The sequence below is a fragment of the Myxocyprinus asiaticus genome, chromosome 40 (genome assembly GCF_019703515.2).
Source record: "Myxocyprinus asiaticus isolate MX2 ecotype Aquarium Trade chromosome 40, UBuf_Myxa_2, whole genome shotgun sequence".
Classification (NCBI taxonomy): domain Eukaryota; kingdom Metazoa; phylum Chordata; class Actinopteri; order Cypriniformes; family Catostomidae; genus Myxocyprinus; species Myxocyprinus asiaticus.
The window spans coordinates 28,004,956-28,024,329 of record NC_059383.1 but is presented as its reverse complement, the minus strand read 5'-3'; the positions used below and the strand labels follow the sequence as shown (position 1 = coordinate 28,024,329).

The 19,374-nt window shown below is 37.8% G+C and overlaps 1 protein-coding gene across 2 annotated transcripts in view; it reads left to right on the top strand.

Annotated features, from left to right (window-relative positions):
- The window catches only part of LOC127431085 (retinoic acid receptor RXR-alpha-A), a 250,131-nt gene extending 231,575 nt beyond the window's left edge, over positions 1-18,556 (top strand). For both annotated transcript variants that reach the window (XM_051681338.1, XM_051681337.1), the window contains exons 7-11: positions 1,462-1,591; positions 2,593-2,725; positions 5,309-5,400; positions 7,831-7,936; positions 15,311-18,556. In XM_051681338.1, coding sequence (XP_051537298.1) covers positions 1,462-1,591; positions 2,593-2,725; positions 5,309-5,400; positions 7,831-7,936; positions 15,311-15,458 — 609 coding nt within the window. In that variant the 3' untranslated portion in view covers positions 15,459-18,556. The remainder of the gene's footprint in view (positions 1-1,461; positions 1,592-2,592; positions 2,726-5,308; positions 5,401-7,830; positions 7,937-15,310) is intronic.
- Positions 18,557-19,374: the final 818 nt, after the last annotated feature.

Here is a 19,374-nt window from a genome sequence, read left to right as displayed (position 1 = left end):
CCTGTCTCTCTCGCAGTCCATTGACTCACTCTTTCATCTTATGAAACAAAGCAGCGTTTCTATCCTTCCCTTGGCTTCACGCAACATGAGGCGAGAATCATCTAGGTCATTTTTCATATCTTGCATTTGTTCTCCCTCTCTCTTTGATGGAGACAGCACGTTCTGCATAGAGACGTGCTAATAGACTCAAATCTGCAGCAGGTGTTAACGGAAACTTGATGTAGGCAAACTCCCCCGTGCCCAGTCCACTGGCATCATTGCATTGACAACAATGACTGGACTTTGGTCATAACACTGGTGAGAGATTTTTGTAACGCAGTGTAAACCAGTGTTTCCCAACCTTTATTGTCTTATGTACCCTCACAGCACGATCAGTAAGGGTAAAGCACGCCTTCATCAGCACCAACAAATTTATTTATGAACAAAATTCAGATGAGACATGTAGCAAAAGTATGTATGGTTGAATATTATTATGATCGAACTTCGTCTTATATTTTTAATTCTTAGGAATTTTGTTATTGAGGAAACAAGTAAAGAAATCTAACTGGAGTCTAGAGTCTTAATATACGACTGTCTACGAGTGTCATTCTCACAAATGGATATAACATACACTGCTTCGTTTTTTTGTTTGGTTTCGGTTTGTTTCAGTTTCATTTGTTTTGTTTTTTGTTTTGTTTTTTAAAAGGGACAGACTACACTACCATGTTTACACAATTAATTATAATATTCATATTATCATATCATATTACCATACGCATTCATTATTTTATTCTATTTACAGCACAAATAGTTTTATCTGAAGTAAGTTGAAGTAACCACTGGGGCACACATTCCCTTGTTTGGGAATCACTGCTTTAAAGTGATTTAAAACATTTTAAAAATGTTCAGCAGTATTCAGTGAATAAATTCTTTAAAAAATCCCTGGAAATTCTTTTCCAGGGAGCTTCCTGCAGGAAACGCTTGCTTGGAGAGAGTCATTTTTAGCACCAGTTCTCTGCAGGTATTTCCTGCGCAGGCCAGGGCAAAAGCACTGTTTGTTTTGCCTTCCTGTTCACTCTTGCCCTGAACAGATTAGTCACCGGGTGTTGTGTGTGTGGGGCCGCAGTGATGTCAGGAGTTGAGAACAGTCTTTACTCCTTTAACAGAGTTACACTGTCAAAAACACTTTCATATGGACCCCCACTGTTAATCACTGTGAACTTTCACACCCAAAGGAGAAACATTAAACAGACACACAGTAAGAGACAAGAAGGAAGTGAGATTGATGAGTTTATAAAGAGACAAATTATAACAAATGGTTTGAAGCTGTCAAAAATCTATTGAGAATTTCTATTCATGGTAGCATGTTCAGTCAGCTAATTGAAGTAACTGAGTGTGTGAAAAAGATTTTTCAGTGATCTCTTTGACATTTGGATGGACAACTTGTCAGACACCTTCATGTGTTCTTGTTTCCTCCACCAGCCAAATGATCCAGTCACAAACATCTGTCAGGCTGCAGACAAACAGCTCTTCACTCTGGTGGAATGGGCCAAGAGGATCCCACATTTCTCAGAGCTGCCTCTGGATGACCAGGTCATTCTTCTTCGAGCAGGTAAGTTTAAGAGCACTGACGAACACACACACTTAAAATAGGCTCCTCACTTTGCTTATAACAGGCCTGGATCATTCATTTTACTTGCTAAGGCAAGCATCATTATTGCTCACATTGAAGGTTGGGATTGAACAAACACTTAATCCTAAGTATTTAATTGTGATGTGCATCTTGTCCCACAACGTTTGTGCTGTAGAAATGAATGATACCTAAAATTATGCAGCTTGTTGAGGATAAGTGAGCTATTACTATTTTAAGTAATCAGACTTAGCGTTTTTCGCCTGGCAGACAGTAAAACAGACCAAAAATCATATAGACTAACATTAAAGAGGACCACAATTTCATTGAGACTTGGGGATATTTTTTTTTTTTTTTTTTTTGAGGGTGGCCAGTAAGCAACCACCTAGCAACCACCCAGAACACCCTAGCAACTGCATAGTAATGCACTAAAAACACTCAGAACACATTAGCAACTGCATAGCAATACCCTAGCAATCGTGGTGGCAAGTTTTACACAGTGATTTTGCTCAAAAATTCTGTCTATGTAGGCCGTGAATTATGTTTTGAACCACAATGAGTTTAGGGTCAGAAAAGTGAATCATTTTGTTCTCAAAGAAGTTGAAGGACGTTGATATGTGTTGATAAGACAAATAGATGTTCTGAAGACCATTTAACAAACACACTACTTCAATTTTCATTTCCTTTATGACCTGTTGTATTAATGAGCAGTGCTGGTCTTCTGAGAATAAGCTGAAGAGCATGCGAGAGGGAATTCTCTCGATTTCTCATTCTTTCTCAGAGCTCTCAGGTTTTCTATAAATAACCCCTTTAGTTCTGCTGTCTCACAGATGAAATCATCTCAGCCTTTCCCAGGCTCAACTCTGGGGAAATGGGGGGAGTTGCTAGGCAGACTATTTAAAGGAGCCCTGTCACTCATGTCCTTCCTTAATGCACTCTCATTATGTATAATGTTTTATCATTATTTTATTTGTCTTTCTCAGGGTGGAATGAGCTCCTCATTGCATCATTTTCACACCGTTCAATAGCAGTGAAGGATGGAATATTGTTGGCCACAGGATTACACGTGCACCGGAACAGCGCCCACAGTGCGGGAGTAGGAGCCATATTTGACAGGTTAGAATCATCCTTTATAGAGCTTAGTCAGAGTAGACAATATATTTAATTTGACATGAATGAAAACACGGCTGTGAGGGATGGATGGTCCTAAGTCAGTTTTCACAACCTATGTTTTCCAGTGGATAGACATACAGTATATTCAAAATTCTGTTGCCTGAATGTTCGACACCCAGATACACAACAGTACATTGGAATTTATTTCTATACCTCACAGCCACATTTTTGTATGTCTCACACATTAAATTTGACATGTCCTCTGACAAAGGTCTATAACTTTATATTTTTATTTTAAAAAATTGTCTATAGAGCAGTTTACTGCCCTTTCAGTAAAGAACTGTCGCAGAACCATGGTACAGTGATGATAATGCCATGTTACTTTGATACCTTGGTTCTGAATGATTGCCATATGTACCATTGTATTTTTATAGTACACTAAGGTTCTTCAAAGAATAAAATAAGGTGCATCCCAAAACGCACACTTCTGCACTATTCTACGCTATTTTGTAGTGTAAGTAGTGCGAGTAGTATGTTAACAGCAAAAAGAAGGGCACTTTTAGTACCTGGATGATGCACTTTTTCAACTGTCAAAACGGAGTGTGGAATGCTGGACTCTTCATGCACTCAGCGCACGTGGCTTGCCGTACATAGCAAAAGTGGAGGAGTTACCTGGCTGCGCTACTGGTCTGACAAAACAGTTGTAAATAATGAAGAATGTACAGCACCTTACAAATGTGAGTTGAATGCTTTACCATCACCCCAAGCTGTGTGAATATGTACATTGTTTAAGATACAAGTGTTGAACTGAGGTTGGCTAAAGCGCTAAAGATAGCGGCAACACATCACGTGCGCTTGAAATGTCACTTCCACCAGCTGTTAAATGGCGAACACTTCCGTGTAGTAAAAAAACATTAAGTGTTCCATTTGGGATGATATTACACTTTGAAAATTCATACACTACATGGCTGAGTGCATAGTATATTTTGTAAGTGCATAGTGTACAGCTATAGTACTGCCATGGTTTATGTCCAGAAAAACTTAGTATTGCCAGCAAAAAAAACATGGTAATAGAATGGTACTTCTTAGTACTTTTTTAGTAAAAATTAAAATCTTCTTTTAAATAAATGGATTTTGCACTATGTTTTGCTTTGATATATTTTGGACTGAGCAAATCAAAACCCAGTCATATTGGATAATTTTTACGAGTGCACCTATTATTAATGGTTTTCTCTGAAGCTGGGACACTGTGGTATGCATTTAAACATGGCAGCTCAATGAAATGATCAAACTCGAAATTTTCAAGACAAAGGCAGAAGAGGAACCTTGACATTTCTGCCAGCGAAACAGAACAAAAGGGCAGGGACGAGCAAGCTTTCCATCGATTTACATCGATATTCATTAAATATGCAGCCGCGCTCGCAACAGAGGTCATGCAGAAATGGTCGAGCACTCAGACAGAAAATGTTAAAGGAAATCCATTTGTGTGTCATTTATGAAGAAATCAAAGAATATGAAGGACACACCCAGTGTCGCTGAGGGCTTCATGCTGTATCTGTGCCAGCACAAAACTGATAAATGCCATGCACATGAAATAAAAGATGATGAACTACCAGCATTTTCCTCTTTTGAAGTCAAATCTATATCAACCATTCACAATATATTCACAATGATTGTGAATTTTGATATTAATGTGCTTTTAATTTGCCATTAAATTACCTAAAAAAAATTTTTTTAAAAACCTGTGTTGTTAGAGTTTATAGGTTATACATATATCATCAAAAGGCTGAAAATACTGAGATAATTGTTTAAACTATATTGCCCAGCCCAAATAAGGTTCGAAGAGGGCCATGGTGGTTACAGAGCACTTCATCATTACAAAGGCGCATATCACTGCTAATGTGTACCAAGCAGACACAAGACAACAATTGACTTAAAAAAAACTATATTAACAGTAATTGGAACATTAACCATCCCTTGCAGCTCTGTCACTTGACTCCTTTAATTCTGCAATGGTTCGAGATCAAGTCTCCTCTCTGCTCTAACTGCCCAGAGGCTTCTTTAGCAATTAGAATACGTCTGGCTCCTCTACAAGAATGGATTATATCTCAGCATTAATGCAGCTAACATTAAGATGCGCTGCACTGATAATGTTTCTTTATCAGGTCCCCCTCAAGTGACAGTCATGGCACAAATGAAGTGGATTGTCGACTAGGGCTGAAGTTCCCCACCCCCTCATCTTATTGTTCAAGAAGGCCAATTTAATTAGAGTGTGTTAAGAGTTGGAATGAGGCTCCCTCGCACCAGTATGCGTACCGTCACCCGGTCACGCAAAGGCCAAGAGCATCACAGGAGACGTCACTCTCTAGATAGAGAATGATGCCAATCTGGACATTTATTAAAGAGATATTGATATTTGAGTGTCCCTGACAGCAATAGAGTAATATCTGCTAACATGGATCTCATTTCGGCTGGTTGTGTTAATAGTGTGCTTGATCTAAAAGGAAAGAGTATGGCATTTTTTGAGCAGTGTAATCCTGTTCCTTTTTTGAACGTCATAACTAGTTTGTTTTCTCTTGTGTTCAGGGTACTGACGGAGTTGGTGTCAAAGATGAGAGACATGCAGATGGATAAAACAGAGCTAGGGTGCCTTCGAGCCATCGTCCTGTTTAACCCAGGTACTACATTCCCAGTGTTCTCTCCTCATACATCATGCATCATTTAAAATTTTGGACATATTTAACTGAATTTGTGTGTCATGCTCTTAAAAAGCTTTTGATCTAAAGGCTTATGCGTAAATGCTTGTAATGAGTTCTGTAGGCAAATATAAATTGTAAAAAAAATATTTGGATGGATTTTGCTGTAATCCAGGTAAAAAGGATAGCTACTTTGAAGAAGCTACTTTGTCCAAACTTGACTGGTAGTGTTTATAATGCATCTGATCTCTCCCTTCTATTAATAATATCTTATTTACTACTTGTAAGCAATTTGATGTGTATATAAAAGTAAAAAAAAAAAAAATTAACTAAAGCTAATTTATTTTTTCAAAATGTGAGTCTACGTGTTGTGTTCATTTATATATATATTTCAATCCAAGTCATGGTATGGTGTTTCATACAGGAACTAAAAACGAATTGTTTTTCATTTCGGTTCGTTCTCAGCAAAATGTAACATTTGAAGGAAGAACGAAAGCAGGATCTAGGTGCAGCATGATGTTTAATAAGAAATAAATAAAAGTACAAAAACAAGGTAAACACTGGAACAAGGAAATAAAACAAACGTTACATCTACGATAGGAACCAGTACATGAAACGGAGAAAACAGGAGCAAAACACACAACAACTGACAGAGCAGACATCAGGGGATTATATACACAAGGATCAATGAGGTAATGGAAGACAGGTGAAAACAATTGGGAACAGTTGATAGTGATGAGGGCAGTGAATTATGGGGAATGTAGTCCAGACAAAACAACAGTGAATTATGACACAAAAACAGTATTTTTTCGTTCTGGTTCAGAAGTTCTGCAGCCTCCTTTCCAAAAGGTTACTGGTTAGAATAAAATAAAAGAATGGTTAAAAACATTTTTTTTTTTTTTTTTTTTAAATGACAGTACTCAGCGCTATGGGGTGGGTGAAATACCAATTGCAGTGTTGCCAAATCTCCCAAGAGAAACAAGCAACCTGGTCTGGAAAAACAAGCCCAAAATAAGCCACTTGCCTCACCAAAATAAGCAATTAATTTTTTCCTGTGTGGTGGATTTATCTACATAGAATTCATAACAAGCAGTTAATTAATAGTTAAGTATAATTTTATTTACAGATCTGCTTCTGAGTCAAAACCCAGCAGCATCAAATCTGTATTAATGCATCATATCTAATAATAATTCAGTGAAGACTTGGAAACAACTGAGAAATGTACTTTTTACTTCTAATAATGTTTTCCTTGTATCTGGATTAGCCGTGCATATATATGTAGTATTTATGTATAGTTGTTAAAAAGGTTTTCATTCAGAGAATGCGACATCCACAACGGGCAATTAGGCAAAGAAATGTGTGATGCAGCAGTTTTCTTCAGGATCAAAAGCACGTTTCATTTTTTTTTTGCAACATGAAGTGGTGTTGTTCCAAAAAATGTACTGTGGTAGACCCTTTTGCCTTTAGTTTCATGACAAAAATTATCTGAACAAAATTAACCGGTTATAACCGGTTACCAGCATTTAAAAATAAAGTTTTCACTCTGGAACAATTGAAAATCACTTTGTTCCAGTTTTCAGTTACTCTCCGCTAAAAATGTCTTTCCTTTTCGGTTTTCGTTTCCGTTCCTTGAACTGTTTTTAGTCCCTTTAGCAAACATGTTCCTGACACTTTGAATTGTAGTGCTCAAGTAGGTAACACTGGTTTGAGTCCAGCCTGTGATATGTCCCAATTCCGTTCCCCCTCTTTATCCCCAGTAATTTTCTTTCAGTCTTTACTATCTTGGTTCAGTAAAACCAAAGCCCTACCCCAAAAAAATCTAAATAAAGTAAATGTCTCAAAATGTATTCTCATGATACGTTATCCTTGAGCACATTTGTTGTCTGAGGGGTTTTCGATTTTGTTAGCATTGCCCTTTGTACCTCAGTGTAAACGTAGACCCCCATCACTGGCATGAAAGCAACTCGCGATCATTAGTGAGGCAGAGTCCCAGCCAGTGAGCCAGAGACAGCACATTGCTCATTCTCTGAAGACAGACCTCTCCTCTGTTCCAGTCACTTTATGAAAAAAAAAAAGACTGTTCCCATTTTCCCAATTAGAAGCTCTCAGAAGACTCTTTCAGAGAATCAGATTGAGTTGATCGAGAATGAGTTGCAGACATTTACTTTGTGTTTATCTAGAAAAAGCACAAACAAATTATCTTATGTGTGCTTCTACACTACCTGCTTGAAGAAATGTTGTTGGAGAGATATTCATAGCTGTGGTGTATATTGGTACACTGTTATTGTTTATAAGAATAAAACATTCTCACCCCAACCAGGAACTGGCTGCCACTTTAAGGCTGTGCAAAGGTAGGATGGTACAGTTCCTTCTCCACAAGTTAACTTTATTATGCATCTTCTACAATTTCAGACTCCAAAGGCCTGTCGAACCCTGGTGAGGTTGAAGCACTAAGGGAGAAAGTCTATGCCTCATTGGAAGCGTATTGCAAACAAAAGTACCCTGAACAACCTGGAAGGTACGGAATCATTTTTCTTTTTCCATTGCCTCTGTAACACTGCAGTAAGACTCTCGAATCAGTTTCACCTCACAAACAGCATATTTCAAAGCAAATAAGCTGAGGATGTTAAGAGCATAATGGTAATAGTTTTATTTGGGGCAACTAATGTACTGTTTGTATAAACAAGGCATTTGTACTTTCACAGGCTTTTTATTTATTTATTTTATTTTACAAAATGTAAACTTATGGTGCTCTACACAATATGCACGGTGACCTATATGCAGGGTTGGGAGGGTTACTTTTTAAATGTGTTCCACTACAGATTACAGAATACATGCTGTAAAATGTCATTTGTAACATATTCCGTTAGATTACTCAAGGTCAGTAACGTATTCTAAATACTTTGGATTACTTCTTCAGCACTGGTAGATTTTTTTCACTTGTTTTGACTATAAAAACTCTGCCAGTACAGTAAGACAAAATACACATGTTAATACATACATTCTCTGAAAAACCTAAATATCTTATGCAGTGTTGTTTCTAAGACAAGATAAATCAAATTGATCTTGTTTTAAGGATTTTTAGATATTTTTACAGGAAAACAATACAAAAAATATTATGAAGAATATGATTTTTGCCCTATATCTAAGGTCTTACTAGAAAAAAAGAAATTATGATCTAACGTGAATTTTCTTGATAAAAAATTATCGTGCCTGGTAACGTAGCTGACAATTTACACAAGGTTTATTTCTATTTCTTGTGCTCCAAACTTACTTCAAACTTACTTCTCTGTCTGCTCGTATGAATGTAACACATCATAAGAAAGTGTTTCACTGCTGTTCAAATGCACTTTGGATTGCATCATTTATATGTATAAATGTTTTCCATCTGAAAGGACTAAATATTAAATGAAACAAATGACAATAAAATGCAAAGTAATCTGTTCAGTAATCAAAATACTTTTTGAATGTAATTGTATTCTAAATACCAATGATTTAAACTGTAACTGTAGTGGAATACAGTTACTTATATTTTGTATTTTAAATACGTATTCCCGTTACATGTTTTTCATTACTCCCCAACCCTGCCTATATGAGAGTGAAGTGTTGAGATCCTTTGAAAATATGGTTCAACGAAGTTGCGTGGCGCCATGCGAGGGTTGTACGTGTGAATGGCGAGCTCTGTGCACTTTGCTAGTTTTTAATACGTTTTATGTTATAAACCGGTGAGATTCTATACACCCTGATCCAAAACTGTTCTATGAAGACAATATGTAAAAGAAGTCAAAATCCTCGGGCTCTGGAGATATTAAAAGACACTTACGTGCTCAAGCTGATACCCCAGACAGGGCCGTAGACCAGGGACTCGGTTTGGACGGTGCGGCGGGAAAGATTCAGCGTCAACTGTCGAGCATGTCGGCAGTGCTGGCAAAGGTCGTTGCTGACTTGGAGGATCTTGCTGTAATACATTGATCAATCACTGCCATGGAGACGAACTTCTCTTGAGTTGGTTACAAGAGTGTCGGACGTTGAGAAACGGATCAATTATCTGGAGTCATCGGAGAGGGAATTAGCTGCTAACCCGCTAGCGACCAAAACAGACTTGGAACGCATTTGGGAAAAGTTGGAAGACTTAGAGAATCATAGCCGGCGAATCAACGTCCGAATTGTTGGAATTCCTTAGAACGAAGAAGGCCAAGATATGGTGAAATTTGTAGATGAGCTCTTCTCGAGTCTGCTCGACATAACAGGCCATAAGCTGGAAATCAAGCAAGCTCACAGGGTTCCGGCTCGGAGATCCGCTGAGGGAGACAGGCCCCGATCAATTCTGGCCAAATTTCTGAGATCATCCGATAAAGATTTGTGTTACACGAGGCAAGGAGTAAAGGAAGGCTTTCTTGGAAGAACCACAACATTTTCTTGTTCCCAGACTTTGCAAATTCGACAAGAGAGAAACGTGATCGATGCAAGGAATGCAAGAAACTCGTACATCAACGGAAGGTCGCTTTTGCACTGATCAGACACGGCCAAATTGAGAATAGATACTAAGGATGGCCGCAAAATATTTACATACCCACAGCAAGCAATGTCCTTCATAAAGTCAATGGAATGAGTAAATTATTGTGTGATACTGTCTATGCAGCCAAGTGGACCTGACTCACTGAACATTCACTTGTTCGTCCGAGGAACTGAGAACCTTCTTTGTTTCTTTTTGTGCTGGTTCCACCTAGTAGCTGGAGTATGTTTTGTGAGTAACACTCCTTCGGGACAGGTTGTGGATGAATCTCTATGTTCTTTGTTCTTATGCCTCCCATTGGTTGGAGTTTGTTCTGTTGAATATTTCTTGCAAAACATTGGAGAGATTAGGGCATTTTTTTTGGCACTCATGTAACAGCTGAGTGAGCCTGACTCACTGAACATTCACTTGACTGTCCAAGGAAACTGGGCACCTTTTTTGCTTCTTTTTGCGCTGGTTCCGCCTAGCCCCTGGAGATTGTTTTGTGGAGGAACACACCTTTGGAACAGTTATGTGGATGAATCTACACGTCTTTGTGTTTATCCCACCTATTGGCTGGAGTTTGTTTTATAGATTATTTTCTGTTGTGTAATTCTGTCTCACAAAATTTTTATAGAAGCACCGGACTTCAGCAATCAAATGGCAAAGTTGTTGTGGGGGCTCTCATGGACTGTTTGAGTTTAGAGGGATGGACGCCGGTTGGGTTTTTCTTTTTTCTTTTTTTTTGGTTCAGGGGGAAGTTCGGGATTTGATTGTTGCACTAATGTTGGAAGGTGGTCTTTATCATTATATTTTTGACACACAATCTATTTTTTCTAATATGTCAAAATGTCAAATGTTGGTATGAGTGGATTGTCTCTCTCAACGTGGAATGTGAATGGGTTGGGGCACCCCATAAAAAGAAGGGAGGTTATTTATTTTCTTAAACGTAAGAAATATGATATTGTGTTGCTTCAAGAAACGCATCTTTCCCCACAGGAAGCTGAAAAATCTGGGAAGATATGGGGTGGACATGTTTTCTTTAGTGCTGGCTCAAGTAAGAGCAGGGGAGTCATTACATTGATAAGTAAACATCTACAATTCAAATGTCTCAAACAGATTAATGATAAATTAGGAAGAGTCATTATTGTTTTAGCAGAAATTCAGGAGCAAAAGTTGATTTTGGCTAATATTTACGCACATAATGTTGATGATCAGGGCTTTTTCATAGATCTTGAAGGGATGTTGCAAGCTGCTGGCACCACTCATGATATAATATTGGGAGGACACTTTAATCTTTTGATGGAATCCTTGATCATAGTGAAGCAAAAGTGTGTAAGCCCCCTAGAGCAACACTGACACTTCACAGGATGTGTAAAATTCTTAGTCTTACAGAGACTTTTGAACCCATCTGGTAGGGACTATACATTTTTTTCATCAGTCCATAAGATTTATTCTAGAATAGATTTTTTTATATCCAAGTCCCTCATTTCATCTGTTGTGGATTGCTCATTAGAAACATCTTAGTCTCAGATCACGCCCTGGTGAGTTTAGAGGTGTTGCCACAATCAGAGAAAAATAAATCATATAGTTGGCGCTTTAATGTATCCCTTTTGCAAAATCCTGAATTCCAACAAATGTTAAAGGCTGAACTCAAAGTTTATATGGAGACCAGAGGGGGGGCTGGGTAGCTCAGCGAGTAAAGACGCAGACTACCACCCCTGGAGTTCGCGAGTTCGAATCCCAGGGCATGCTGAGTGACTCCAACGAGGTCTCACCAAATTGGACCGGTTGCTAGGGAGGGTAGAGTCACATGAGGTAACTTTCTCGTGGTCGCTATAATGTGGTTCACTCTCGGTGGGGCGCATGGTGAGTTGTGCTTGGATGCCACGGTGGATGGCGTGAAGCCTCCACATGCGCTATGTCTCTGCGGAAACACGTTCAACATGCCACGTGAAAAGATGTGCGAATTGACGGTCTCAGATGCGGAGGCAACTGAGATTCGTTCTCCGCCACCCTGAGGACTCAATATGCCACCACGAGGACTTAGAGTGCATTGGGAATTGGGCATTCCAAATTGGGGAGAAAAAAGAAAAAAAAAAAGTTCATATGTAATCATTAAATAATGGAAAGCTTCCACCAACCATGACACAAGCCAAGATCAGTCTGATTCTTAAAAAGGACAAAGATCCAAGCGAATGTAAGAGTTACAGTCCAGTTTCCCTGATCCAGCTAGACGTATGACATCTCTTATACATACGAGATCATGGAAGGGTTTATTCGGGGCTGCAGCTCTTCTGATAACAGTAGGTGTTTCATCAATATTATGCGGTCAGTGGCGAATGATCAGTCTCCGGTCGCGGCCATCTCACTTGACACCGAAACGGCATTTGATATGGTAGAATGGGATTATCTTTTTAAGATTTTGGAAATATACGGGGTTTCGGGAATTTTTTATTGAATGGATTAAGTTACTTTATAGACCCGGTAGTGGTGGTACAAACAAATGGATTAATTTCGGATTATTTTACTCTGGATAGGGGCACCCGGCAGGGTTGCCCTCTTTCCCCATTATTGTTCTGTCTTGCCCTGGAACTATTAGCAGCCGTGATAAGAAAAGAGGATGATTTTCCAGGGGTGATGGCGGGAGGTGTTGCGCATAAGCTTCTGCTTTACGTAGATAATATTTTATTATTAGTCTCTGACCCTTCTAGATTTATGCCTTGCCTCCACATAATTATTAATTCCTGTTCTAAATTCTCGGGATACAGAGTTAATTGGTCTAAAACCGAAGCTTTGGCTCTGACAGCGTACTGCCTGATAACCGCTTTTCAGCCGGGTGCCTTTCAGTGGCCCAAACAGGGCATTAAGTATTTGGGTATTTTATTCCAAGCAAATTTGTGTGATTTAGTTAGAATTCATTTTGACCCTTTAATAAAAAGGGTTTCGAGCGATGTGGGCAGGTGGGCTTCATTACATTTATCGATGATTGGGAAGGTTAATGTTATTAAAATGAATTGTATTCCAAAATACAGCTGCCTGCTACAGTCACTCCCTATAGATGTCCCCCTCTCTTATTTCAAGCAATTTGATAGCGTAACGAAGTCATTCATTTGGAATGGTAAACGTCCCAGATTACATTCAGTAAGTTGCATAGGCCGATTGACAAAGGTGGGCTAGGCCTACCCAAGATTTTGTTTTATTATTATGCGTTCGGTCTCAGATATTTGGCTCATTGGTCACTTCCACCTGAGAGAGACCCTCCCTGGTTTTGTATTGAACAGGAAGTTCTTGCCCCTATTTCGCCATTGCAAAGCCTTTCTTTTAAACTAACTGGAGAAGTTAAATTACACCGTTATCTCGCATTTACACTCGGTATGGACAAAAGTGTCCAGAGTGTTTAATTCTGATATTTATTTAAATGTTGCCTCGAGCTTATGGCTGAACCCCAAATTATGTATTAATAAGTCCCCTTTATGCTGGTCAGAGTGGATTGTGATGGAGGTTAATACAATCGGTGACCTATATGAGAGCGGAGTGTTGAGATCCTTTGAAAATCTGGTTCAACATTTTGGGATTCCCAGATCTCAGTTCTTTAGATATTTACAGCTGCGCCACCTGCTCTGTACTGTTTCTGGGAGGCAACATAGATTTGTTCATCAAGAAATGGGGCAGCTATTTAGCCTTTTTAGAAGGCTCTCAGGGAGGGGCAGTGGAGGGAGACCTGTTGTTTTAAATGTGTGTGTTGCAACCTTTTTATGTTTTTTTTTGTTTGTTTTTTTTAGGTTTTATGTTTATATTTTCTGCTGTTGTGTGTCATTGTCAATTGGCATTTGACCACTGGGGTGCCTGTTTGTGTTAGATGGGGGGGGTTAATGTTCGGGGGGAAGGGATGTACATTTATATAATTTGATTCCAAATATTCTGTTATGTTTTTTGTTTTTTTATTTGTTTTATGGAATCAATAAAAATTGTTAATTAAAAAAAACAAAACAAAAAAACAAAACAAAAAGGTGCTCTACACAATTCTCTTAAATATTAATAATATAATAGTCTTAAATAGTAAAAAATAAACAAATATAATATAATATAATAAGTAGGCACAATTTATATTTGTCAAAAAAAAAAATGATTTAAAGCAATTAAGCATAAACCAAATCAAAATGTTAAAAATATTTTTGAGATAATGATAAACAAATTAAATTCAGTCAAGTATCCATACTTTTCAGTAGTTGTATATGTACAGCAGGGGTTAAATCGGGCCGGAACAGTCCAGAAAGGCATTCCGGCACCTTCGATTCCAAAAAGAAAAGAAAAAAAATGCTTATTTGTCAATCCATTCTGTTTCTTGTATTCTCCAGGTTTTTGTTTAATCCATTTGACACATTCTGTCTCTAATTAGAAAGTGTACTTGTTCAAAAATATTTCAAGTTCATTATGCTTCACTCTAGTCAGTTGCAGACATTGGTAGAAGCAGCATATTCAAGAGGGACACGAGACTGCTCAACCCCGCATAGAGCCGCGTGTTCTGCTTCTGTATTGCGCTGTGGCCCGATCTCTGTTTCATAGAAATTGCATAGAATCAACTGCTGTTCTTAGATCCATGCAGTAGCAATTTTACTTAGTTTATTCAAAAACTGTATACATTAAGAGGTTTTGAATCCAGAATCACTCGTATCCAATTCGACAATTCGACCAACACACTATAAAGGTTTCACTATTAATTGCCTATATTTATGTGTGTACTCTATTTATTTTTTTTATGTTTTCTAGCAAACATACAGTGGGATTCACTAGTGAAAATGCTTCTTCATGCCACAATGAAGAATTTTAAACTCTTTTGTTATTTAATGAAAATGTTTGCATTACAAATAATACAGTCAGAACAACAATTTGAGTAAAAGGTAGTTGTGTAGTTGGTGTTTGATTCTTCTGTTAAGAACAATGTGCATTTACTTTTAAATTGTAACAATAAAATATAGCATAAGTTTAGCATGTTCTATAAGTTTAGGGTTCCCCCACCTCCGAAATCCCAATTTAACCCCTGACATACTTACATTGACAATATATTATATTATATTATTTATATGTTATTCATATTTTTGTATGTATTTGTATTATATTATATAGTATTGATCCAGCTGTTTCTGTTTTATGCTTTTATCATGCATGGCACTACTCCATATTTCAAAAAGACATTTTCTGAATGATTCCGTAGTATATCTCAGGGTATTTTAGCCCTGACTTCAAAGGTTGTCAGACTGTCTGAGTTGAATCAAGTACAAAATATAAAAGAGTTAAGAGACAATTCTATCTAGTTTTTGGTCTAATTGTACAACTGTATCTTGTCTTTACATTTGTGCATATGAATAATGTGTGTTTTGTGTGTGTGTGTAGGTTTGCTAAGCTCTTGCTACGGCTCCCTGCCCTGCGCTCCATTGGACTCAAGTGTCTAGAGCACCTGTTCTTCTTCAAACTCATAGGGGACACACCCATCGACACCTTCCTCATGGAGATGCTGGAGGCGCCCCACCAAATGACATAACGCCCTCTTGTCACCGGGGGTAACAAGGGGCTGCCACCCTCCTTGCCCCCCAAACAGAAACTAATCACGACACCATTTGCCACAGCGGAGAACCTTCAAAAGCGACTTTGAGTGCCTCCGCTTGACTCAGCGTTTCAAATAAAAAGTCATGGCATCGATGGGTCTGTTTTATACCTTGTATAAAGATATAAATATACAGTATATATAACACATACGAAAAAAAGAAAAGAAAATGGACTTCAAGCTCACAGTGAACAGTGAAGTTTGACAGCATATCAAACTGTCCTTCAATGGGTATATGTACAAAAGAAGATGAAAAACCTAATAGATTAGATTTGATTGAGGTGCAGTGTTTCATTGTGCAGTAATTGCAGGAATGTCACAAGGGTCAGCATGGGAATCTCTGGATTGGATATGTTGAGATATAATGGATCTTATGGGAGGGATCTGGGACTCTAATTAGCCTCATGAGGATGATGGGTGGGCGGGCTTTAGTGTTAGATAGGGCCAGCCTCTGCAGAGTGGGCTGGCTTGTCTAAACACATGAAGACTTATGGGAGATGATAATGATGGCAATGTGGTGAGGCTGGTAGCCTTAATGGCTTATGATACAGGATCCTAACAAACATTGTGTTTTCCTGGGTGGGAGCTACCCAGGATTGTGAGTTTTTGAGATTACAATCCTGCTACAGTCATTCCTGAAAGAATGTTCTGTGTAATTATCATGATGTAATGTCAAGTTGCTCTGGACTAAAGTATCAGGACATTTGCAAGTCACCAAGCGAGCGAATGGATCATAAACTCATGCAGTACTCGGAGCCCGAGCAGCATCAAAGTTGGGTTGGAGACGCAATAAGGACTTTATCTTCAGGATCACACTGGCAGAGACCTCTGAGTGTCCGATGAAGAGAAGGGAACAAGCTGGATTATGATCATTCACACTTCATTATGCACTCTAAACACACATAAGAGTTTCATAATTAAATCTGCGTGTCGCAGATTTCACTCACTGTTGAACAAGGAAAACTAAGGACTCTTATGGTGGACACCTAGCCACCTAAATGTTGCCCACACACCCCACTATGTGTCTTGTCTGTATACCAGTTCACCTCAAGCTGTTTCCTAAACTAGCTCAACACTTGTACAGTTTATTACAACCAGCTCAGTATTGGTATCCTGTATTTTTTAAATTATTTTTCAAAATGTGTGCAGTTACCTCTCTTTCGGTCACTTTTACTATGGTATATTGAGTCTTTTGTGACCCCCATCCACTCCTGTGTCAACTGTTCACATGAGCCGTCCCATGCAGTCAAGCCTTTCGTGCATCATTACGATGTTCTCTATTTCTAAGCACTTAATGTCACATTTCAGGCCCCGATGTTGTATTATTTTAAGATAACAGAGGTTTTGGGGATTTTTGTTGGCTCAGATGGTGAGAATGTGGTCTTTTGCATGGAGGAAAAAAGAAGACCGGCAACCATTCATAATCTCCATACTTCTAAACAAACGTAAAAAAAAAAATAAAAATAAAATAAAAATACAAAAAATGAATGAATGAAAGAAAGAAAGAAAGAAAGAAAGAAAGAAAGAAAGAAAGAAAGAAAGAAAGAAAAAAGTCGACTTTTCTTCCTCACTGTTTTGTAAGTTTTCTTCTGTTTGGGGTCTACAATTTACCATTTTCAGCATTTTCTTTCATTCTGTAAGCTGCTGCTAAACTATGCATCTAGCATTTTTCCCAAAGACTGTCCATTGTGAGTTTGATGTCTTTTACAAACTGACCAGCCGAAGCTCGTGATGAAAACTTTGGCTGTGACCACATAATGTGCAAGCATACAGAGACTCCATGTCCATGTTATACTTTCAGGACCAGCATTGGGGTCTCCATTCATGATACCAGACGACAGTTTGTATTTTAGACTCAAGTCTTTGCATAGAGATTCCGAGGAGTCTGCGCAGTTCAAGTAGGCGGGAATACTAAGGCAATGGGAGAGCTGAGACTACCCCTTTGTGGTGGAGATGCAGCACTGCAACATTACTTGAATTTTATACAAGTATTTAATCGGAGAAAATGGCACTTTTACACGATATTGTCAATGTTTGTTTTTGTTTGAGTGCAGTCTCGCAAACGGTCTTCTGCAATAGCATGATTTAGATAATTTGAACAGGTTTATAAAGAGTGAAGCCGAACCCAATTTCGATACTTTTCATTAAGGATGTCTCTCTACGCTGTGGATTCATTGAATACCTTCAATTTTAAAAATCAGCTTTGCGTCTTATTACCTCATTACCTTTATTTCCTTTACGTGGCAAATACATTTTGTTGGCTTCATCAGGCTTTTAATGGACAAGTGTATCGGATCACAGGTATCTTGAAGCCATATGTAGGTTTATAAGATAAACGAATAATAAGAAAATTTCTCATGTAGGAAAAAAACAAAAACAAAAACAAATGGCGAGTATTCTGAACCAATGCAGAAATGATCACCTAGACAGATTTAAAGACATAGTTCACCCAAAAATGAAAATTATCTCATCATTTACTCACTCAAATGCCATCCCAGCATGACTTACTTTCTTCTGCTGAACACAAACGAAGATTTTTGGAATCAGCTCTGTTGGTCCATTCCAAGCAAGTGAATGGTGACCAGAACTTTGAAGCTCCAAAAAGCACATAAAGGCAGCGCAAAAGTAATCCTTATGACTCCAGTGGTTAAATGATGAGAGAATGTTCATGTTTGGGTGAACTATCCCTTTAATACATACACAAATGCTTTCTAAAATAAAGCTATATTTTGTCTATATGTAAATGTGTATGTATATTTCTAAATATGAAAATATATAAATCCATTCTTTAAATGTTTCCAGGTAATGTTTGCTTAGATGGAGCCTAGTCTTTTGCTTAAATCCAGGCCTAATTGCACTGTAACACTCTCAGATACTAGAAACAGTTTTTAAATTTTACTGACATTTTTGTGTTCAGCCTTGATTTACAAGAAATGAAAGATTTAGATCAATACCAGCAATTCCAAGTTCTAAGAAAAGATTGTACACCAGCTCCTTGACAGATATATATATATATATATATATATATATATATATATATATATATATATATATATATATATATATAAAAGCAAAAGCCTGGTAGGTGGAAAAGAAACCTGTTGCTTAGTCACTTTTTTCCCCTGTTAAGTTCTAGTGAGGATAAACTCTGACCCTGACACAATCATCGCTTTAGTCATCACTGAGACATTTTAAGACGTTGAGAAAATTATAGGACATCTAGAGAAAGCAAATCTATTTTTGTACAAATGTAATTTTATCCCTTGCTTATGTATTCCCCCCTCGCCTCCTCTTTCTGTGGGCTGTTGTATACATTTGTGTAAATGTTGATTTGAAATGGTAAGAAATTCAAATCAAAGCATTTTAGAGTGGAGTGTGTAAGGGGTGACTGACATCAGCTCTGATACCTTTGCCACTTTCACCTGTACTTTGCCTTTTGTTTCTTTTATTTACCATCTCAAAGAGATTGGGGTTGTCCGCTAATCATATTTTGTCTTAAAGTCATCTGTTCTTTGTGGGTTGTTCTTTGATGTTTTGTCTTTTAATGCAAATTTAAAAAAATATATATATTAAAAGTCAAAAATATGAATTTAACTTTTCTTTAAATTTCACTGAAATGTTTTTGCAAAATATATCACATAATTTAGTGCTGTTAGAAATATTGTTTCTAAAACTATTCATATTTGTATTTATTAGTCAAGAGAGGTGCAGGATTTCAAACTGGAAGAAAAAAAAAAAAAAAAAAAAACATGCATGCTCACACACAGGAAACACCATAATCACAAATACTCCAATCTTAATTACAATCTCATTAATTGCAATTACACCTTCTCCTATGATGACAAATTGTACT